Here is a 24,647-nt window from a genome sequence, read left to right as displayed (position 1 = left end):
AAACCAAGCAGTTTTCATACAGTCCCTATACAATTAGTCAGTCTCTCATTGTATGCTTATGTGTGCATATTGCATACAGTTCCTCCAGGGGTAGTATTGTATGGTCCAAGTTTCCATAGTATTATTGTGAGCCCAATTGTCTTTGTAATTTGCATCTGTGAATCTGTATAAGCCTATCACAGGAGGTTGGGGGCACCTTAATTGGGGAGGACAGGCTCGTGGTAATGGCTGGGGTAGAATCAGTGGAATAGTATCAAATACATGAAACACATGGTTTCCATGTGTTTAATGCCATTCCATTTACTCTGTTCCAGCCATTATAATGAGCTGTCCTCCCCTCAGCAGCCTCCACTGAAGCCTATGTTATCATGTGGGAGACCATACTGTAAGTATGGAACCCCATTTGTGAGAAATACTAGAATAATCCAAAATTGATCTTGATACCTTAAAAGGGCCATACCGTTAGTCCTTTGGAAATGGCTGTATTAAACCAGGCAACTAGAGAAACATCCCTGTAAGGAATAGCAGTTAAACAGGCCACAGGAGAGGTTTACAACTAGAAAGCCTGGGCTGTGAGAATATTGACTGGCTAGTTTAAAGAGCTTATGGTGAGTCAGTGTATATTTCTCCCATTACTCCAACAGACCCACTCAGAGAGACCTGCATTGGATTTTCACAGCACAGGTCCTCACGTTGACTAAAAGGCGATTTTGGAGGGGGGAAAGACAGATGCCACATGCATAACTGGTTCCACCAATCCCCCTGCGTAGAGGGCCAGCCTGCTAGTAGCACTCTGAGCTTTAGGAAGTGTGATGTGGTTTCACTCTCCTTATATGTGAAACCAATTGTTGCTGAGGAGTTATTAATCACAGGTTCAGTGTTGCTCTCCTCACTTTGCACTTCTGAGGACAAATGCATATTCCCAGGGCCTCTTGTGCTGTCTCCCTCTCGAGAGCTTTCCAGCAGGTCACCCAGCATCAGTCCTCTCAGAGCCATGTCGTGAGATATCAAAACAAGGATGGCGCAGCTCTTTGTGTGATTACAAGAGTGTGGCTATTTCAGGAAATGGAGAAGGGACCAATTTTGATGTGGAATATTTTAGGTAATCACGGTTTAAAGGCTTACAGGGAAGTCTGTGAGCATGTCACTTTCAGAGCTAAGGTGTACATTTCAGTGGTGGCGGTGTCAATCCCATTACGCAGTGAAGATGGAGGTGATAGCCAGGTGTGATAGCCAGGCTGTTGTACGTGGCAGAGGATACAGGCCAGTCAGGGTGGCAGGTTATATTTTACAGATGCTGCTGTTTGCTATATTTAGACGTGGGCAACACATCAGGGAATTGTGACCTTGAAGACAATGACTGAGTTAAGAACTAGTGTAGCTAACTATAATCACACAGTGAAGTGACCCAAATAGTTGTTATTCAATCTCTATTAATGATTTCAATGAGTCAACACCGAAGAAATGGGTTGTAGATCTATGACAAAAAACATAAATCTTCCCTTTATTCTCAACATAACGTATGAAAAGAGGAATAAAGACCGTCCCTAACATGATCTCTACACTGGATGTAATAAAGTTGTAGAAAGTAAAACCATTGCCATAGCAGACATGGCATAGAGATTCAGAGAAGGCAAACAGTAATTTACAGTATATAAAAATTAACTCAAATCAAATTTTATTTGTCACATGCACCGAGTACAACAACCTTACAGTTAAATGCTCACTCACAGGCCCTTAAATAACAATGCAGTTAAGAAAAATACCGAAAAAAGAGAAAGAAAGAAAAGTAACAAAGAATTAAAGAGCAGCAGTAAAATAACAATAGCGAGGCTATATACAGGGGGTACCGGTACAGAGTCAATGTGCGGGGGCACCGGTTAGTCGAGGTAATATGTACATGTAGGTAGATTTATTAAAGTGACTATGCTCAAAGTGACTATGCTCACTCACCAAGTTTGTGTCAATAGAGCTAATGTTTCTTGACTGTTCTCCAAGTCCGATGAGCATACTAGGGCCCAACCTCCCTGCAAAGCGTTGGTCCTCAGTGCGGTCTATGGCGGGGCCGCTGGCCAGGCCACTATGTCTGCTCACTGATAACCTTTACCACTGATACTCTACCTCCCAGGTGTCAGTCTCTGGCCATTTGTTTTAACTGTGCAGATCCCCTTGTGCTCAATAGTTAACAGCTGCCAATACACAGCCGGGCCCAAGGATCAGACGGCTATCCTCCAGCCCAATAAAGAGCCCCTGCAGTGGGCCGACGAGAAATCTCACACCTTTGGCCCACATTAACTATGCAGCATGCCCTTTTGATGCCTTAATTGGTTACTTTGAGGGGTTTGTATAGGTAGCAGTCGCTGGCTAAAGACAACCTGATGTCAGTGGTGCTCCAATCCCTTCTGATTCAGCCTACCGGTACATCACCTCAAACACTGGAAAGACTCACATTTGTTAAACCTGACATCAGGGCTATTACATAGTCATTTTGTGATTGTTGGCTGACAATTTCATCTCAAGTGCAGTTTAATGTTTCAGCTATAAACAATAACGACTATGATGTTCTTAATCAGTGAATCTTAAAGATGATTGCACAATAACACAGGATACATTCTCAAAGGATTACATTGATCTAACATAGTGACAACACTCCCCTTTTCTCTGCAAAACACTGAGCACGGAAGGAAACTTTGTCAGTGAAGCACTTCGGAATTTGTTATTACATTTGCATTCTTTAGATGAATACAGTAGATAATATACAGTCAGGCCCATAATTAGTCACCCTTGATAAAGATTAGCAACAAAAAAAAGTAATACTAATACTGAGCTATATTGTATGCGCATAACATTTGTGAAATTATATTATACTAATACAATTGCTCAAAGAGATTTTGCTTCTGTTTTTCAATGCCAAACCCAACACTACTGTGTATGGCCAAAGAACTGTATTGTCATGTCATCTGAGCACAGCACCGGTTCCAATCCAAGTGCCATTGTCGTTAATCAAACTCCAGGCGGTGCTATTGTCAGATGACATGAAAAATTAGCTTTTTTGGCCACGTACACACACCTGTGGTGGTGGGTTTGGCGTCGAAAAACGGAAGCATTTGCAGAAAAGTACCTCATACATATGGTAAAATATGGTGGTGCATCTGATGTTATGGGGATATTTTGCTTCTACTGGTCCTGGGGTCTTTGTTAAAGGTCAACGACATCATGAACTCTACCAAGTACCAGGACATTTTAGCCTAAACTTGGTTGCCTCTGCTAGGAGGCTGAAAATTGACCGCAAGTGAATCTTCCAGCAAGACAATAACCCCAAACACACATCAAAATCCACAAAGAAATGGTTAATTGACCATAAAAATCAACATTTTGCAATGGCCATCTGTCTCCGGACTTGAAACCATGAACCCCATTGAAAACGAGTGGTGCAGCGGTCTAAGGCACTGCATCTCAGTGCAAGAGACATCACTACAGTTCCTGGTTTGAATCCAGGTTGTATCACATCCGGGCGTGATTGGGAGTCCCATAGGGCGGCGCACAATTGGCCCAGTGTCGTCCAGGGTAGGCCGTCATTGTAAATAAGAATTTGTTCTTAACTGACTTGCCTCGTTATATAAAGGTTAAAAAAACATTTAAATTATGAGAAAAAGGCTGTCGTTTTCCTTGTAGGGTGCTGGTGTACTGAAAACATACTTTTAAACAAAATCTCCTTCTCTGAGCAACTGTATTAGTATAAAATAATATGTATACATTTTTTTGAGCATGCAATATAGCTCAATATTTGTATTATTTATTTTAATATGTTTTGCTCATCTTTATCAATGGTGACAATTATGGACCGGGCTATAGGAAGGTACAGTTAAAGTCGGAAGTTTACATACACTTAGGTTGGAGTCATTAAAACTTGTTTTTCAAAAGCTCCACAAATTTCTTGTTAACAAACTATAGTTTTGGCAAGTCGGTTAGGACATCTACTTTGTGCATGACACAAGTAATTTTTCCAACAATTGTTTACAGACAGATTATTTCACTTATAATTCACTGTATCACAATTCCAGTGGGTCAGAAGTTTACATACACTAAATTGACTATGCTTTTAAACAGCTTTGAAAGTTCCATAAAATGATGTCATGGCTTTAGAAGCTTCTGATTGACTCAAATTATGTAAATTAGCCTATTGGAGGTGTACCTGTGGATGTATTTCAAGGCCTACCTTCAAACTCAGTGCCTCTTTGCTTGACATCATGGGAAAATCAAAAGAAATCAGCCAAGACCTCAGATTTTGTTTTTAGACCTCCACAAGTCTGTTTCATCCTTGGGAGCAATTTCCAAACGCCTGAAGGTTCCACGTTCATCTGTACAAACAATAGTACGCAAGTATAAACACCATGGGACCACGCAGCTGTCATACCGCTCAGGTCTCCTAGAGATTAACGTACTTAGGTACGAAAAGTGCAAATCAATCCCAGAACAACAGCAAAGGACCTTGTGAAGATGCTGGAGGAAACAGGTACAAACGTATCTTTATCCACAGTAAAACGAGTCCTATGTCAACATAACCTGAAAGGCCGCTCAGCAATGAAGAAGCCACTGCTCCAAAACCGCCATCAAAAAGCCACTGCACATGGGGACAAAGATAGTACTTTTTGGAGAAATGTCCTCTGGTCTGATGAAACAAAAATAGGACTGTTTGGCCATAATGACCATTGTTATGTTTGGAGGAAAAGGGGGGAGGCTTGCAAGCCGAACAACACCATCCCAACCGTGAAGCACAGGGGTGGCAGCATCATGTTGTGGGGGTGCTCTACTGCAGGAGGGACGGGTGCACTTCACAAAATAGATGGCATCATGAGGGAGGAAAATTATGTGGCTATATTGATATATTGAGTGGCCATCACAAAGCCCTGACCTCAATCCTGTAGAAAATTTGTTGGCAGAAACTGAAAAAGTGTGTGCGAGCAAGGAGGTCTACAAACCTGACTCAGTTACACCAGCTCTGTCAGGAGGAATGGGCCAAAATTGGCCCAAAGTATTATTTTACCTTTTTTCATACCGGTTTTTCTCATTGAGATAACATCTCTTTTCCAAGAGAGACCTGGTCCAATAGCAGCAGGGGGAACAACGTTTCAGACAAAACAACTTACATACACTAACACAACATTAAACAAAACTATAAGCACAGATACAACAAAACATTTTACATTAAAAGCACAAAAGTCTTGACTAAAAACAGATGGCCTAAAAACAATTACACTCTTCTATGATATATACATCGATCAAGTGTTTAAACTCCACCAACGAAACTACATCATCAAATTTTAAAATGTTCAGGAGCGAATTCCAGGACCACGAAGCTAAGTAACTAAAACTATTTCTACCATGACCTGTTCCAATTTTTGGTACTGTTAGAATCATAAGAGAATGGGACCGTAATTGATATTTATTTACCGACCTGACTAAAAAAGAACAGAGAGAAAATGGCATTTTACCCAATATTATAAATCAGTGTATAGACCGGTACAGCCTACGCAAGGTCAATGACGACCAGCCAACAGCACTGTAGAGCTCACAATGTGTTAGACGTTTTTGATTTGTAATGAACCTGAGGGCTGCATGTTATACTGAATCAAGTGCTCTCAGGGTAGTGGCTGAGGCCTGCATATATATATATATATATATATATAACACCACTAAAATCTAAAACCGCCAGTAATATACATTGTACCAGCTCCTTCCTGGCCTCAAAAGAAAAACAAGCCTTATGCCGGTAATAAAAACCTATTTTCAGCTTGAGCTTCAGCTTATCATCAACCCACACACCCAAATATTTGTACACTTTAACTTGCTCTATAGTATGTCCAGCCAATGTAGCAATGACATGATTAGTGACATGCCTGGCATTTGAAAATACCATGCATTTTGTTTTACCCAAATTTAGAACCAGATTTAAATCATACAGATTCTGTTCTATGATATTAAATGCTCTTTGGGCATTTTCAAAAGCTAAAGATTAACTACTACCACTTGAGTAAAGAACAGTATCATCTGCATAAAAATTTACATCCGCTGTTTCAATAAGATCCCCAATGTTGTTGATATACAAAACGAACAACAGTGGGGCCCAAATAGAACCCTGCGGAACACCTTATTGTGGGAAGCTTGTGGAAGGCTACCTGATACGTTTGACTCAAGTTAAACAATTTAAAGGCAATGCTACCAAATACTAATTGAGTGTATGTATACTTCTGACCCACTGGGAATGTGATGAAAGAAATAAAAGCTGAAATAAATCAATCACTCTCTCTACTATTATTCTGACATTTCACATTCTTAAAATAAAGCGGTGATCCTAACTGACCTAAGACAGGGAATTTTTACTAGGATTAAATGTCAGGAATTGTGAAAAACTGAGTTTAAATGTAGTTGGCTAAGGTGTATGTAAACTTCTGACTTCAACTGTAGTTAACTTCTTCCTGTTGACAGACATAAGACAGAAAAGACTGAACAAATTTCTTACCAACCCCCTCTGCCCTATCAAGGCTTGGAGAAGAGAGATCTCAAAACTACAACCTAGGGGATGGGGGAATCACACATTTGTTCCACCTCATAAGAAAACAAACCTCAAATGTAGCTTTCCTGACAAAGGGGCAAATGACAAACTCACAGCACTTCATAAGAAACTTCTGGAAGTTGCTAATGAAGGCTAATGACTTCCCTCGTGTCAGAGACTTCACACTGAAGTGTACGAGCCCTTTGACTAAAATGTCAGAGAGAGACAGGGTGGTCTCAGCTAGAGGAGATTGTGGAGATAGAAAACATGATTGATACACAGGGGACATGTTTGTGGAAAGAGTGACACTTTGCCACAGGTTGTTTTGTTTAGGTCAAACTTGACTAGAATTGTAGTCTATAGAACTGAATGACATTGAGGTTGTCTTGCCAATTGGTCTAAACTACTGTATACATACAGCTTTTGCAACCAATACAGCTGCCAGAGGTTGAAGTTCAAACAAAATATAAAAAAACTGAAAATGTAAGTAATGGAAATAAGAGTTAAAGAGCAAAGACCAGGTATGAGTGTATCAAGTATATTTTTGTTGTGACATCTTTAATGTGGCAAGTCAATATGTAGAGAACAACAACTCCCCAGCCTGAGCTAAGGTTGAAGAGCAGAAGAAAAGCCTTGAACCCAAAGTCACCTTTTAGCCATTACATATTCCCATAAGAAGCTCAGCAGTAGAAATACAAAACAGTATTATACATCAAAAAATACAAACATCCATTTACAGGTAGTCAAGCAAGACTTGTTTGGGCAATGTCCTTTACAATTATTAATGAATAATTTCTTCCTTTTTAAAAAGTCGTGTTTTTGACAATAAACATACAATACATATCCTTCTTTTTATAGAAAACAATCTGTAAAAAACATTATATTGTATTCTGTACAACTGACTAACTATCCCCTTTCCGAGTTTACTTTGAATTTAAACCTATTTACCAAAACTGATCCATCAGGAAGGCATTTTGTCTGAATTAGGAACATCCTTCCCTTACAATGCCAGTGAATTCAGAAAATAAACTGACGCACAACTGATTAAGTTAAATTGAATTTGTTTCCTAAATTGACTAGAATTGAGATGTACTTGACCCCAATGCTAAATAAACACCCGAACCCCATAAGAGTTGCCTCATTGGAAAATATGTTTTAAGTGTGATGTACAAAAGCTAATTCAGGCTAATCCAAAACATCTCTCTGTCTATTATCCTGAGCAATGCTGGTGACAAGACCTCCTCCTGGTAAAGACTCCTCCAAGCTACAAATCCACACAGAAACAAAGGACAAAATCAAACAAGACTTGAAATAATACAGTGAAGTACAAAAATAGAACAAACAAAAGACAAATCAAAGACATCCCACTGGGAAGTGCAAACATATCCAATCTGCTACAGGTTATTAAGCTTTGGTGAAGTAGGTTCCTCAACATTGCGTTAGGAGGCCCATATAAAAGCCTGGTTTGCAGCTGATGGTCCTCAGTAAATCATAGTGTCCATGAAAATACAGGTCACATACAAATGTGGGTTTCTTGCAGTTTAGGTTCTTATATCAATGTGTATGGACAAAAGTTGGCTGGCAACAGTCATATGTTGCCATGGCACATATCATGTTGAAGTACCTCAGTGTGGGATGTTGAATCCCACCAACAAGGATGTAGCTGCAGTTGAAATATAGTAAAAGCAGGCTGAATTTTTGTCCCCATTACTTGTGAAAGATGCATAAATCACAGCCAAGGATGCCAATTGCATTGCAGGCTAAGAATGTGTCTGCATAGCAACAATCCACAAATTCTGACCATTTAACTTACAGTAAGTGTTGATCATCATTCTACACCCTTTCCCATTTTCATGTGAAAGACTATGGAGACCGTGGCTACCTGGCAGGTGTGATGAGTGTAAAATGGCACTTTGCTAAATTGTTGTTTAACTAAAAACATCCCCAGTCATCCACAGTGTGACTTTCTAGAGCTTTTTCCCATTCAATACAAGATAGACCAACTGCACCAACACAGAGACACTAGCTGCAGTGACATGTACCATTCCATTGTTTCAAGACAAGGTGGAAGGGTTGGTGGAAGTCAGGTCTAGCTCAAATGAGCAGCCTGGGTTTGTTCACTCTTGTAGCTGTGAGAAGGGGACAAGGGGGTGGGGTGGGGGGGGCACAGCTGGTCAGTAGCTCAGATGTCCATGTAATCATCCTCCTCATCCCCATCGTCTGATTCACTCTCCAGAGAGGACTCCTGGCTGGAGGTCTCCTGCACCTCCAGGGCTGGCTGGCTCAGCGTCTCCTTCTTCACTGTGGCCGCCGACTGGGAGGACAGGATCACGTTCTGCACAGGGGACAGGAACAGGGGACAAAGAACAGGAGGGGTTTAGTCTGACTGACAGACAGGTTAGCAGACAGGGTGAAAAGATAGAAAGTGGCCAGAGATAGATCAATTGATGGAATTGATAGATAGAGCGAAAGAAGGGGAAAGAGAGGAAGCGGGAAAGTACCTTGAGTCTCTGCTTGGTTTCCTCTGAGATACTTCCTTTGGGGGAGAGTAGGGTGGGTGTAGGCGGGGTGACGGTAATTTCCGGGGGGAACTTGGTGACGGTGGAGGGGATGAAGAGCTTTGGCATGTTGGGGGGGATGCGGGAGCGGACACGACTGGGGTCCGACATCTTAGACTGCTCACTGCTGCCATACAGCTGCTGGTCTGAACATTAGAGATATGGAAACATTATGAGAACTTCTAACAAGGATACTCTCCTGCCCTTACTAGAATTCTTACTTTCCCTCTTGGTATTTCCTGGTTGTAAATGTTCTTACCTGAGCAGGGTTGTGTGGTACTACAGGAAGCAGGCTCGTCAAGTTGCCAGCCTGCAGCCTCCCGCCCTGGGGACACAGTGGCCAGCTTCATCTGTTGGCACAGATGAGACTCCTGCTGTCTGTAGGACAGTCCCTCTGCGGGCTCCTCAAGTTCATCTGGAGAAACAACCACGTCACATGACCTGGCTGGGTCACAATCCATACATCATCCAAACACACCAGCATAGTGAAGAAAGACAAGATGACAGGCTCTCACTCATACTTCTGGGGTTAGCAGAATAATCCATTTCAGACTGATGTAATATGCAGTGCACTATACTATAACAACAATGTTTGCAATGACCAACATTAACATGAGCTTACTGGAACATAAATGTCATTTCTATACACAGACAAACACTGGTTTCAAATATTGTTCCAGGCTGCCATAACAGACCCCACAATGAAAGCTGGAGGCAGATAGGATATATGAGGGAGGGTAATGCCTCAGCCTGCCTGCGAGAATCACATCCCCATGTAGCAACGTACAATAGCCCTAGCAGCACTGACAGCAAATACAATAATCTCACTCCCCCTCTACCCAACCTCTTCATTCAGGTTGCCTGGGAAACCATTGGTAGATTGCAGTGCCAAGCTGCCCGATGCTGAGCACTGATCTCCTTAACCTCATGTATGTGTGTGTGTGTGTGTGTGTGTGTGTGTGTGTGTGTGTGTGTGTGTGTGTGTGTGGATGACATCCTCCTTAAATATTTAATGTACTCAACAATCAGGTTTGTAAACTAAAGAGGCTTGGCACAGTTGTCATACAGAAACAATGCTTCATCAGGAGAACAGTGTTCCAAGTTAAAGACAGATCATTATTTTATACACTTCCATCTGTAAGTGTCAGATGTACTAGAGAGACATAAGAAACAATTAAACCAGTTCATAGTGTACAGTAGTTACGTAACACAGCTCTGAGTGGGCAAGTGTGCCCCCTGCTGGCTGTCTATATAATTACAGCGAGAGAGAGCAGCTTTGATAGTCTCATTTATCCTTCTCCCCTAGAGCAGCAGGTACCACGCAGGGAATCATCAACTGCAGACACAGCACAGTGAACACAACCAGTTTGCAGCGAAATTACTGCGGGTGTTACAAATCAATTCACATTACACTATATTCTCCAAAGAGGAACTACGCAATTGTAATTAAAATGTTTGATGACCATGTTCTCTTTGTAGCAGCATACTTTAAACTGCTTTAGAGTCTGTTTTCTAACAGAACAGGCAGTTTCACTGCTGTGCTTTGTGAAATGTACTGAGATGAGGAGGGATGAAACTGACCTGTTTGGGGGTTGAAGGCCATAGTTGAAGCAGGGTGGATGGGCAGGGGGGCTCTCCTGTGCTGGGGCTGCTCGTGGGAGCCGCTGCCTGGAGGTCTGGGCACCTTGCCCAGGGGCTCGTACTGTAGTTTGGCTTGGCTGTCCTGGATCTGGATGGACAGAGGGTGGCAGGCAGTGTGGCTGAGCAAGACCGGGGTTGGCAGAGAGGCAGGGAAGAAGATGTCGCGGTTATCCTTAGTGTACTTGGGTGTTGTCGGGGCATCACCGGAAGACTGAGAAAGATAAAGACAGAGTGTGGTAATAAGGAGAGGAGCGCCTGACCTTGAGTGCCCATCTGCAGTAGAGTCTTCTTTCCTCTGTACAGATACTGTAGATAGAGCGAAGATAGAACACTGAGAACTGCATATCTGCTTCCCTGGAGGGAAAATGTCCCAGACATAGAACCACTGTAGAAATAGGTTGAGTCATCATAGCTGATACCATCTCACTGTTACACAGTCAGATGGTACTATTACGCTGGCTTTATGCTAGAGCAGTGTCCTGTGGACGTCTTACTTCTCTGTGTTGCCAGAAGACACCGACCCTACCGGGTCTGAACACAATCATGGTTACATTAAGACACCGTGGAGCCGGTGCGAGATATGGGTCCGATGGGATATGCCACTTTACCCCAAATTGTACCTTCTCGATGCATCAATGTAGATAAAGGTAACAGTTGGAGTACAGTGGCATATCCCATCCCTGCACTGAAGTACGTTTTCCGACCCATATCTCACGCCGGCTCCAAGGTGTCTTAAAGTAACCATGATTGCGTTCTGTCACCAGTGCAGCTCAGTGTAAATGGTCGGTATCTTCTGGAATGTTTTGAGGACCATAAACACAAGAGCTGCACAAACAACCTGTGACAACAGCCGCCCTACTCTCACAACTGCTGTCATGGCAACCAGGAAGAACACAGCCGACATGAATACAGTTTCTGTTCAGTTTTCCCTCAGAAATAGGAGAGCATTGGACTGAATACCATCTCTTCTTTTAAAAGTACCCGAATAGGAGGGAAACATTGGATAACTGGGAAGGAGGAATTAGAGGCAGGGGACTGATAATGATATACAGAAGTATATAATAGTATCATGACTTATTTCCAAGTTATGGCAATGTGACTACCAAGCACGGCCATAGTTACATATCAAGTTGAAAGCCGACCGGACTAAATGATCCTTATCACTGCGATTTTAAAATAATAGGTTCAAGGACATACACTGAGTGTACAAAACATTAGGAACACCTGCTCTTTCTATGACATACAGTTTCCCCGTGTGTATCAAGAATGGTCAACCATCCAAAGGACGTCCAGACAATTTGGACAACTGTCGGAAACATGGGAGTAAACACGGGCCAGCACCCTGTTGAACGAGTCCATGCCCCAATGAATTGAGGCTGTTCTGAGGGCAAAATGGGGGTACAACAATGAAATATTAGGAGGGTGTTCCTAATGTTTTGTACACTCAGTGTACATCTGGTGTATTAGAAGCAATTAAATACACAATACATACGCATACAAACGACAGCATGCAGACGCATTCAAACATCCACAACATCACCACTGCCCAGACTTGTCTGCTCACACCCCCATCTCCAGTGCCCGTATCACTCTCTGCCACAAACTGCACCATTTAAAGTCTCTCCATCGCCCACACATTTTCAACATTTAGATAATAAAGCATTTGACCTATACATAGTGTTAACGATGGCGGATTGGTTGACTTCCAGTTAACTATATGTTTTTTTCAGGATGATTGACGAGAAAAGTATCATCCAACCCATCAGGTATCTCACTGCACCCTCATATGCCATGTCTTGAAATACGCAGACAGACGGATTAAAAAGTACATTTACATTGTAATACTTCTGACACCCAACTTTCTAGCTCCGCCCATAACTTTTGGACTTTATAACATTCCCAGATGGCATGGAATATTGTTAGTTTTACACTTGGCTGCCATTGTGCTGTAGAATTTGTGAATTTTGTCTCTTGTATAATAAATGAATGATGATATACATTAGTTTATACTGGATTAAGTGTGAATTTTCAATAACTGTAGTTTGTAAGTTATGTTCCAATATTCCCTCCATCTTGTGCCAATATCAGTTATTTTGTGTCTTGGTTCCAATAGTTAATATTTTTTCAAAGAGATTGTCAGTTGGATAGGCTCTCTGCAAGGTTTTATATATCTTACCTATTACATGAACATCCTTTTTCTGACTCAAATATGATTCCCTTAAGATTGCTCTGATGTCAAAAAGATTTCACATCGAAATTGTGATATAAAACGTTTAAGTTCCATGTACTTGAAAATATGTACATTGGTCAGTCCAAAATTGATTTTTAATTCTGTAATTGAAATAAATGTATTTCCTATTACCAAGTCATTTACTGTTTCTATGCCTTTAGTTTTCCATGTGGACCAATTTATCAGTGAATTCTGAAAAGCTATCCAAAGATTGTTCCATAGGGTTGTGCTTTTAGGGAGTGATATTGGTTCCTGTAGAATAACGCGTCATTTTCTTCCATATTGTTATAGTGTTGTTAACTATTAAGCTGTTAATGTTTTTAGCTTTATCCTTTGAAAATAGACACGTGAAAAAATTCTGGGCATAAGCATGCACATATTGCTCCTCTCTTTAGTGCAAGTAAAAGCCTTAGTGAGCTGATACAATTCCAAGCCTGGAAGGTTAAAACCACCCTCAGACTTAGGAAGGTGTAAAACTTTCCTTTTTATTTTATGAGTTTTATTTGCCAATATTAAGTCTTATGACCAAGTATAGTTTTTAAAGAATGTCTTGGGGTAATTGGTAATACCAAGAACAAATATAAAAACTTTGCGAGCCAAGCCATTCTGAAGAGCTTTATTCTACCTGTAAGATTTATGGGAAGATTGTTCCATTTAATTAGATCTGCTTTCATATTGTTGAGTAATGGGATAAAGTTATCTTTATATATTTGTTGTCACTTATTAAGCATCCTATGTATTTAATATTTTTGTGTCCATTTAAAAGGATTGCTGTAGACGAGTTATTATTTTTCTTATTGCCATTATTGTCACGTCCTGACCAGTAAAATGGGTTATTTGTCATTGTAGTTTGGTCAGGGCGTGGCAGGAGGTGGTTGTTTTGTGTGTTTCGGTATTTTTGATTTATGTTCTATATTTTCTATTTCTATGTGTATATCTAGTTCTCTATTTCTATGTTGGGTTTTTGGCAATGACCTCCAATAAAAGGCAGCTGGTTGTCGTTGTCTCTAATTGGAGGCCATATTTAGTTGGGTTTGTTTTCACTTGTGTTTTGTGGGTGGTTGTTTCCAGTATAGTCTGTGCACCTTACTGGACTGGTTTTGTCATAAGTGTATTTTGTTTAAGTGTTTTCTTTAATAAAGAAAGAAGATGAGCACTTTACCCACTGCGCCTTGGTCCAATCCTTATGACGCCTATGACAATTATTTAGTTTTATTCCACGTAAATGTATATCTTTTTTTGTATTCAGATTACATTTTTTTAGCAAGGGGGGCATCGAGTTTTCAATATTGGTCAGGTATATCAGGAGATCATCTGCAAATAAGTTTAGTTTATATTCATGTTTACCAATACTGATATGTTTGGATCCTCCAAGCGGTTAAATTGCCAGTGCAAACAGGAGGGGTCAGAGAGGACAACCCTGTCTTGTGCCCCTTTTTTAAAGCAATTTCATCAGATGTATTATGTGTGTATATTTCTTCTTTAGGACATTTATATAATATTTTTTATTTATTTATTATTTCAGCTGGAAAGTTGAAAGCTTCATAATTTTTTAATAGAAAATGCCATTGAAGACGTTCAAAAGCCTTTTCGGCATCAACAGCCATTATTGATAAATCTATATCTCGTTTCTTAGCTTATTGTATTAAACTGAAACATGTTCTTGTATTCGTTTGGGTCCATTTTTAATAAACCCTTTTTGAATTATATGTATCAGGTTTTTATTTTTTAAATTTCTCCTTTATTTAACCAGGTTGGCCAGTTGAGAACAAGTTCTCATTTACAACTGCCACTTGGCCAAGATAAAGCAGAGCAGTGCGACAAAAACAACACAGAGTTACACAAAAACAAACGTACAGTCAATAACACAAAAGAAAAGAACAATAGAAAAATGTATATAGTGTGTGCAAATGTAGAAGGGGTGGGTTGCAGGAGAGTATGTTCAGTCCGTAGATGGAAAATGAGATTAAAAATATATACGAAAAAATGATATATCCAAGGGACGGGACAAGACAAGACAATCAAAACAGACATCCCACTGCTATGCCATCTTGGAGGTCTGGTAAGACTTTTGCCATTGTATTGCTTATGAGCTTTACAATAACTTCATTGTGACAATTTATTAAACGTATGGGTCTGTAAGCAGTAGGGGACTCTCCAGATGTTCCTGGTTTTATTATAACTGAAATAACTGTTTGATACATGGAACTAGGAAGCACTGAACTGAGTGACATGTGCGCTGTCATTTGTGTAAATAGGGGCACTACTTTGTCCCAAAATACTAAATAGAATTCTATGGGAAAGCCGTGCATTCCTGGGGCTTTTTTCCCACACAAATCTTTTAACAGTGTCTAATATTTGTTTTTGGGTGATCTCCGTCATTCTTTTTTGTCAGCTGATAATTTCTTCAGGGTTGTTAAGTCTAAGAAGGCTGTAGGATCAGTGAAACGGTTGTTTAATTCTGATTTATATAGATTTTCATAGAACCCTTTAAAAATGGTCAATACTCATGTATATTGTGTGAATAACTTTAATTACAGGTGCATACTACTAGATGATAGAACCTGCATAAAGCAAGCTCAGGCTTATTTGTTCTATTGTCCAATTGCAGTTGTTCCCCCCTTTTAGTCTCAAATTCATATGAACAAGTACAGGGTTTCTGTAATTCGACGGGTCATTCATCCTCCATAGGGTCTCAAGTTGGAAAACCTCATAGCCCACTGAGTGTTTTACAATGTTACAATGTAAACTGTCCCATAGACATCTAAATGTCCTTTCACTATTTACAGGAGATAAGCCATTTTTTTTATTTGTATCTTATTTTACCAGGTAAATTGACTGAGAACATTCTCATTTACAGCAGGGGGATGAATGAGCCAAATTGGAAGCTGGGGATGATTAGGTGGCCATGATGGCCATGATGGTATGAGGGCCAGATTGGGAATTTAGCCAGGACACCCCAACTCTTACGATAAGTGCCATGGGATCTGTAGTAACCAGAGTCAGGACACCCATTTAACGTCCCATCCAAAAGACAACACCTTACACAGGGAAATGTCCCAATCACCACCCTGGGGCATTGGGTTATTTTTTGTTTGACCAGAGGAAAAAGTGCCTCCTACTGGCCCTCCAACAGCACTTCCCAGTAGCATCTGGTCTCCCATCCAAGGACCAACCAGGAGCCACCCTGCTTAGCTTCATAGGCAAGCCAGCAGTGGGATGCAGGGTGAATCAGAACCATGCTTCTAGCCAGAATCAGAATCATGCTATGAGGCTGAACAATAATTGTTCCACTACACCAGGGTACAGAGAGGGATGAGACACCTTCACTGTGTCTACACCTTCTCATTTCATTCGCTTTTTTCTTCACACATTATATATCATCCTGTAAAATAAAGTACATTTTGTACATGCCCTCTTTTCTTTATCTTTACATTAGTAAATGTTGCTTTAGATATACATTTTAGGTTGACTTTATGAAAGATTATTCATATCCATTTTGGTTTTGCTGTTCATACTTGCTGTAGTCTGATCTTTTGGAGCCAGACTATGATCTATTAATGTTTAGGGTACTTCATGTTCATGCATTGCCAAAAGTTAGGGGGCAGGGAGAAAACGTACCAGAATTGAACGTACAGTTCAATAGTTTATTTTACCTTCCTTTAAGTAGACAAGTCAGTTAAGAACAAATTCTTATTTACAATGACGGCCTTGGAACAGTGGGTTAACTGCCTTGTTCAGGGGCAGAACGACAGCTTTTTACCTTATTCGATCTTGCAACCTTTCGGTTACTAGTCTAACCACTAGGCTACCTGCCACCCCAGTTCACATCATTGCCCTACTATGTAAACAGAGGACATTCTGAAATGGAAAATTAATAACTTCCGTGGGGTAAGGAAATATTCAGCCTATAACTAGTTGGTTATAAATTAACACATATATTTGATTAGTTAGACGATTTTGAGTTGATAGCAAGCTAGCTGGTAATTAGCTGGCTGGCTTTCTATGGGCTGAACAATGCTAGCTAACATTAGTTGCTATTTTTTTCTTAATTAGTTGCTACGTGCTAGCCGCAAGATCGTAATGTTTAACAGGTTGCAGTTGTCTAATATGTCACTCGTTTTAGTATAGACATGTTGTTATCATGTTTTAAAAATGTGTGTGATGATTTGTGTGCTCTATTCCTGTTAGCAGCAAACGATGCCCAAACTCCGAAGGTTTGTGCTAGCTACTGTGTGTTTGCTTATCCTGGAAGTGCTGGCTTGAAGCGGAAGAGCTGGGGCGGTCCTATGTAAAACAATAGATCCTGATTCACTCAGCCTTGAAGTCTGAGGGCACAGTCTCTTCATTATCGTCACTTCGTGCCGACACATCAAAGCAGCCGTTCCAGAACTCAAGTCAAGGACGTAGAGAGGCTAGTGTTAACAAGACTATGCAGTCCCGCGGTCGACCTTGACCTTCCGTGGCTTCAATGAGAGGGGACAGGGGCCCTGACCTCGAGGGGGCCCCCATTGATTTTGTTAGTCACTATCACTCAGATATCCTATTAACATGGCATAAGTCATGGCAAAACGTGTATAATTGCAGGATATTAGCTGTAAAACTTCAACAACAAAAAGTTTTGTAAAGCAAACTTTTGTTTACCTTTTGTTAATAAAATACCTTTTCTGCAAACAGATCCCTCTGTACTTATTAAATTATAGTTTTTAATTCCAGTGCAGAGTTAATGTGAAGCAGCTAATTGAATAGCTAATAGGCTATGTGTTTGTTGATCAACTGCGGTGAATGAAGCAACCAATGTGATAATGGCTGCAGTACTTATTGCGTTTTTTTGTTGTTGCTGTTTTCCAAATAGCATTTTATAGATTTTAAATTATTTAGAAATGCAGTAAATGAGCATTCAACTTTCCTAAAAGCCCAGAACTCAGTAAAACTCAGACCCTGGCTACAAGGTTGCCACAAAACAACAGAAGGTTAGTCTGGATAAGTCAGCTGATCTACTGATAACATAGCTCACCACAATGGTATTTTCATCTCCGGATCCCACCAGCAGGGATTTCTAGTCAAATCCTGCTCTGAGTCATTAATAACGAGGCTCCCTGAGGGATTCACACAGGCTTCAACAAACAAACAAACCAACCAACCCCCCAAACTCCAACTGCAATAGACCCACCACACAGCACAGCTCAACACAGACCAACAGCAGCAGCTCCTACAGGTTTCCACCGCTAGCTGTGAAGCTTCTTATATAAGCAATTATACATAAAAACATTGGAACACAATAAAGACCCTTTGCTCTGAGAAACAGTACCTGAGAGCACTGCAGCAGACTCCGTGTAGCCTAGTTCGTTTCCACCATTCGTTGTGTATCATATGAAGACTGCTTACAGCCAGACTGGTTTCAAAGTCAGATTCAGACCATCGATGGTCCCTTCTGCAATTACTGAGATGGGGTTTGAAAGCAGCTTATCAGTTCTGTGTAGGTCATCTACTGTTCTGATCATCTTTTTATTATTATCACATTTTAATGAAATTGCCTCTCTAAATAAGTTCAAGGGCTGTCATTGTTTCTTCGAGAGCTGAAGCTCCATATTGTTCCTTGACTTAGTCTGTGAATGCAGCAGGTGACACTGAAGTGTTTTAGATGTGACCGGACTTCTTGGTAAGGAGGGCATAACTCTGAGCAGAGTACCAATGAGACAATGGTCAGAGGTACAGGTGAGGGAAAACAATGGACGGACACAAAATAGCCCCTCACAAAACTGTGCAAATAAGTCCAAAGTAAATTAAATGGGGGAAACAGCAAGATATTTTGATGAATCCTCTCAAAACACGACTAGCAGATCCTCCCACCCACACGAGTAACGCCCAGGTCCCTGCAGGGGAGTTACTTAGCCTTATGCCAACCTCTTCCCAGGTGTGAACTCTGACTCAACAAAGAGCCTAAATGTACAATAACAACTTCTGTACTTTAAAGGTGCTATACATAGATTATTTTTTTATTGTAATTTTATAAAATGTCAATATATCTGCAGTTAACTTGGGCTCTCGAGTGGCGCAGTGGTCTCAGGCACTGCATCTCAGTGCAAGAGGTGTCACTATAGTCCCTGGTTTAAATCCAGGCTGTATCGTATCTGGCAGGGATTGGGAGTCCCATAGGGCGGCGCACAACTGGTCCAGCATTGTCCGGGTTTGGCCGTCATTGTAAATAATAATTTGTTCTTAACTGACTTGCCTAGTTAAATCAATGAAATAAAAATAGTGGAATGATTGTGTTTCACAGTGTTGTGATATTTGCCAATTGATTTCTCTGGCCAGAGCGGCATCTGAAAATAAGCACTGAATAGTGTAGGGAATCATTGAACCATCTAAATTGCTGTGAAATATCTTGCAATTCACCAAGCACTAGGCTGCAACCAAATGTTATCCTATTTCCCCGTAACATGTCGGAGACTTGCGCTTGACCCTTTATTTTCGGTTTTGGACCATCAGCTTCAAATATATTTTTTTGTTATTGAAAATATATTTCACAGCAATGTAGATGGTACAAGGATTCCCTACATTATTCAGTGCTTGTTTTCTCACAAACTGAAATTGAGCGAACAGCATAGCTTTTTAGCAACCAGGAAAAGACAAAGCGATTGCCACTAGATACTACCGCCACAAAGTCAGAACAGCTTTCCCATTTTGACAAGAGATGACTCTCCAGCGGGAGAAATCAATAGGCAAATATCACAGCCAATAACAACACCGGCGAAAAGTAATACTGTGAAATATCATTCCACTATTACTGCAGATAGATATTTTATGAAATTACAATGCAGAAATAAAAATAAATCCTGTGTAGCACCTTTTAAAATGACATAAAATGAACACCCCCACCTGCCAAATGTGGGTAGATTTTGGCATTGGTGGGTAAAATACTCATTTTACCAGCCACGTTGTTGGTGGTTGGTCAGGGCTCCACAGTTCGAACATTTGTGAATAAAAATAGTCAATTATGATCACATTTATAGTAAAATAAATGCTGGAGAAGCTGTTCTCAAAAGTATGACGTTTTGTTTTATAGCTGGTGAATTAATCGCAGTCAAAGAACTACGAATCCTACAGTGAGGGAACGACCCATTTTCAATGGCCTGGCTGAGGGAAGGAGGTTCTCACCCAAGATTTGACGGTACATGGCCCTGTCCATCTCCCCTTTGATGCGGTGAAGTTGTCCTGTCCCCTTAGCAGATAAAACACCCCCAAAGCATAATGTGTCCACCTCCATGTTTGACGGTGGGGATGGTGTTCTTGGGGTCATAGGCAGCATTCCTCCTCCTCCAAAGACAGCGAGTTGAGTTGATGCCAAAGAGCTCCATTTTGGTCTCATCTGACCACAACACTTTCACCAGTTGACCTCCGAGTCATTCAGATGTCCATTGGCAAACTTCAGACGGGCATGTATATGTGCTTTCTTGAGCAGGGGGACCTTGCAGGCGCTGCAGGATTTCAGTCCTTCACGGCGTAGTGTGTTACCAATTGATTTCTTGGTGACTATGGTCCCAGCTGCCTTGAGATCATTGACAAGATCCTCCTGTGTAGTTCTGGGCTGATTCCTCACCGTTCTCATGATCATTGCAACTCCACGAGGTGAGATCTTGCATGGAGCCCCAGGCCGAGGGAGATAGACAGTTATTTTGTTTCTTCCATTTGCGAATAATCTCACCAACTGTTGTCACCTTCTCACCAAGCTGCTTGGCGATGGTCTTGTAGCCCATGCCAGCCTTGTGTAGGTCTACAATCTTGTCCCTGACATCCTCGGAGAGCTCTATGGTCTTGGCCATGGTGGAGAGTTTGGAATCTGATTGATTGATTGCTTCTGTGGACAGGTGTCTTTTATACAGGTAACAAGCTGAGATTAGGCGCACTCCCTTTAATTGACGCACGCCAAGGATAGAGGGCGCTACAGCGATTTTTGAAAAAAATATGTGCCCATTTTTAACGGCCTCCTACTCAAACTCAAAAGCTAGGATATGCATATAATTAGTAGATGTGGATAGAAAACACCCTAAAGTTTCTAAAACTGTTTGAATGGTGTCTGTGAGTATAACAGAACTCATATGGCAGTCAAAACCCCGAGACAGTTTCTAACAGGATGTGGAAATCTGATTTGCGGACTCAACTTCAGCACTTTGCCTATAAATCACACCGTGAGTTAGGATTCATTGAGCACTTCCTATGGCTTCCACTAGATGTCCCCAGTCTTTACAAAAGTGGTTTGAGTCTTCTACAGTACAAACTGACCGAATGAGAGGCTGTTGATCTTGGTCACATGGGGAGGGCCATTACCATTATGACGCGGGAGCCCCTGACTACCCTCCCCTTTTGAAACGTTTAGAAAGACAATGCAACCGTCCCCCTTGAATATTATTGAAGCTCTGGTTGAAAAAGGCCCTAAAGATTTATGTTATACAACGTTTGACATGTTTGAACGAACTTAACCTCTCTAGGGTAGGTGGGACGAAATCGTCCCAACTACGTAACAGCCAGTGGAATCCTGTGGCGCGTTATTCAAATACCTTAGAAATGCTATTACTTCAATTTCTCAAACATTTGACTATTTTACACCATTTTAAAGACAAGACTCTCGTTAATCTAACCACACTGTCCGATTTCAAAAAGGCTTTACAACGAAAGCAAAACATTAGATTATGTCAGCAGAGTACCCAGCATGAAATAATCAGACACCCATTTTTCAAGCTAGCATATGTCACATAAACCCAAACCACAGCTAAATGCAGCACTAACCTTTGATGATCTTCATCAGATGACACTTCTAGGACATTATGTTATACAATACATGCATGTTTTGTTCAATCAAGTTCCTATTTATATCAAAAAACAGCTTTTACATTAGCATGTGACGTTCAGAACTAGCATACCCCCCGCAAACTTCCGGTGAATTTACTAAATTACTCACGATAAACGTTCACAAAAAACATAAATCATTTTAAGAATTATAGATACAGAACTCCTCTATGCACTCGCTATGTCCGATTTTAAAATAGCTTTTCAGTGAAAGCACATTTTGCAATATTCTAAGTAGATAGCCCGGCATCACAGGGCTAGCTATTTACACACCCACCAAGTTTAGCCCTCACCAAAGTCAGATTTACTATAAGAAAAATGTTATTACCTTTGCTGTTCTTCGTCAGAATGCACTCCCAGGACATCTACTTCAATAACAAATGTTGGTTTGGTCCCAAATAATCCATAGTTATATCCAAATAGCGGCGTTTTGTTAGTGTGTTCAAGACACTATCCGAAAGGGTAAATAAGGGTTACGCGCCCGACGCGTTTCGTGACAAAAAAAATTGAAATATTCCATTACCGTACTTCGAAGCATGTCAACCGCTGTTTAAAATACATTTTTATGCCATTTTTCTCGTAAAAAAGCGATAATATTCTGACTGGGAATCTGTGGTTTAGTTCAAAGAGAGAGAAAGTAAAAACATGAGGTCGCCCGTGCACGCGCCTCAGTCTGATGGTCCTCTGATAGACCACTTACCAAATGCGCTAAAGTTCTTCAGCCAGGGGCTGGAATTACATCATTCAGCTTTTTCCAAGGTTCTGAGAGCCTATGGGAGCTGTAGGAAGTGTCACGTTACAGCAAAGATCCTACATTTTCAATAAACAGAGCCAAGAAGCTCAAGGAATGGTCAGAGAGGGTACTTCCTGTACAGAATCTTCTCAGGTTTTTGCCTGCCATATGAGTTCTGTTATACTCACAGACACCATTCAAACAGTTTTAGAAACTTTAGGGTGTTTTCTATCCAAAGCCATTATATGCATATTCTAGTTTCTGGGCAGTAGTAATAACCAGATTAAATCGTGTACGTTTTTTATCCGGCCGTGTAAATACTGCCCCCTAGCCCTAACAGGTTAAAAAAAAATGTTTTGCGCTTTCGTGAGGAGAAGTCCCGCGCACGACGGAACATTTTGAGTAGCCTTCTGAACGCGCTAACAAGAAGAAGCTATTGGGACATAAATTATTAACTTTTTCGAACAAAACTACATTTGTTGTGGACCTGGGATGCCTGGAAGTGCCTTCTGATGAAGATAATCAAAGGTAAGGGAATATTTACAATAGTATACAAGAGTAGATTTGATATTCGATTGTTCCAAGATGGCGCTGACCTGTATTGCTAGCCTATTTTTCTGAGTATAGCATCCCCTTTTATTGCAAAGTGTGATTTCCCAGTAAAGTTATTTTTAAATCTGGCAATGCGGGTGCTTTCACGAGATGTTAATCTATAATTCTTTGAATGACAATATTACATTTTAAAAATGTTTTCGAATAGTAATTTAGTAAATTGTAGCGCTGATCCACCGGATGCATTTGAGGGAAAATAGTTTCTCAACGTCACGCGCCGATGTAAAATGCTGTTTTTATATATAAATATGAACTTTATCGAACAAAAGAATGCATGTATTGTGTAACATGATGACCTAGGAGTGTCATCTGATGAAGATTGTCAAAGGTTAGTGCTGCATTTAGCTGTTTTTTGGTTATTTGTGATGCATGTGGTTGGTCAGAAAATGGCTATGTGGCTACTTTTACGATATACTCCTCTAACATAATCTAATGTTTTGCTTTTGCTGTAAAGTCTTTTTGAAATCGGACAACTTGGTTCGATTCAGGAGAAGTGTATCTATAAAACGATATAAAATAGTCCTTTATTTGAGAAGAAAAAATATATAACATTTTGCTATGGTTCGGTTATTGTGTAGTTTAGTAATTAGAGGTTAGCTAGCCAGCTATTTGCTTCCCCCGCGACGCCATTTTTCCAAAAGTAGCCAACTATTACCGACGAGCAGCACTGTAGAAACTAAATACATTACAAAGGAACGTCTTGATTAGTGTTACGTTAGCTAGCTAGAAAGTTGCTTTTGTATCATGACAAGGTGTAGTACTGAAACTATCGAGGTTACCTAGCCAGCTACACGTTCAAAGTCAACAACGCAGCCACTGCTAGCTAGCCTACTCCACCAGCCAGCAGTACTGTATCATTTCCGTCATTTTAGTCAATAAGATTTTTGCAACGTAAGCTTAACTTTCTGAACATTCGAGACGTGTAGTCCACTTGTCATTCCAATCTCCTTTGCATTAGCGTAGCCTCTTCTGTAGCTTGTCAACTATGTGTCTGTCTATCCCTGTTCTCTCCCCTCTGCACAGGCCATACAAACGCTTCACACCGCGTGGCCGCTGCCACTCTAACCTGGTGGTCCCAGCGCGCACGACCCACGTGGAGTTCCAGGTCTCCGGCAGCCTCTGGAACTGCCGGTCTGCGGCCAACAAGGCTGAGTTCATCTCAGCCTATGCTACCCTCCAGTCCCTAGACTTCCTGGCGCTGACGGAAACATGGATTACCACAGATAACACTGCTACTCCTACTGCTCTCTCCTCGTCTGCCCACGTGTTCTCGCATACCCCTAGAGCATCGAGCCAGCGGGGTGGTGGCACTGGAATCCTCATCTCTCCCAAGTGGACATTCTCTCTTTCTCCCGACCCATCTGTCTATCTCCTCATTTGAATTCCATGCTGTCACAGTTACCAGCCCTTTCAAGCTTAACATCCTTATCATTTATCGCCCTCCAGGTTCCCTTGGAGAGTTCATCA

The 24,647-nt window shown here is 41.0% G+C and overlaps 1 protein-coding gene across 1 annotated transcript in view; it reads right to left on the bottom strand.

Moving 5' to 3' along the window:
• Window positions 1–7,080: 7,080 nt before the first annotated feature.
• Window positions 7,081–24,647, bottom strand: part of LOC115199587 (calcineurin-binding protein cabin-1) — a 134,008-nt gene continuing 116,441 nt past the window's right edge. The window contains 4 exon segments of the mRNA XM_075074291.1: window positions 7,081–8,891; window positions 9,058–9,260; window positions 9,374–9,559; window positions 10,696–10,966. Coding sequence (XP_074930392.1) covers window positions 8,739–8,891; window positions 9,058–9,260; window positions 9,374–9,559; window positions 10,696–10,966 — 813 coding nt within the window. The 3' untranslated portion in view covers window positions 7,081–8,738.

This window comes from Salmo trutta, chromosome 9 (genome assembly GCF_901001165.1).
Source record: "Salmo trutta chromosome 9, fSalTru1.1, whole genome shotgun sequence".
Lineage (NCBI taxonomy): Eukaryota > Metazoa > Chordata > Actinopteri > Salmoniformes > Salmonidae > Salmo > Salmo trutta.
Note: the sequence above shows the minus strand (reverse complement) of the source record. Positions and strands in the feature narration are given on the sequence as shown.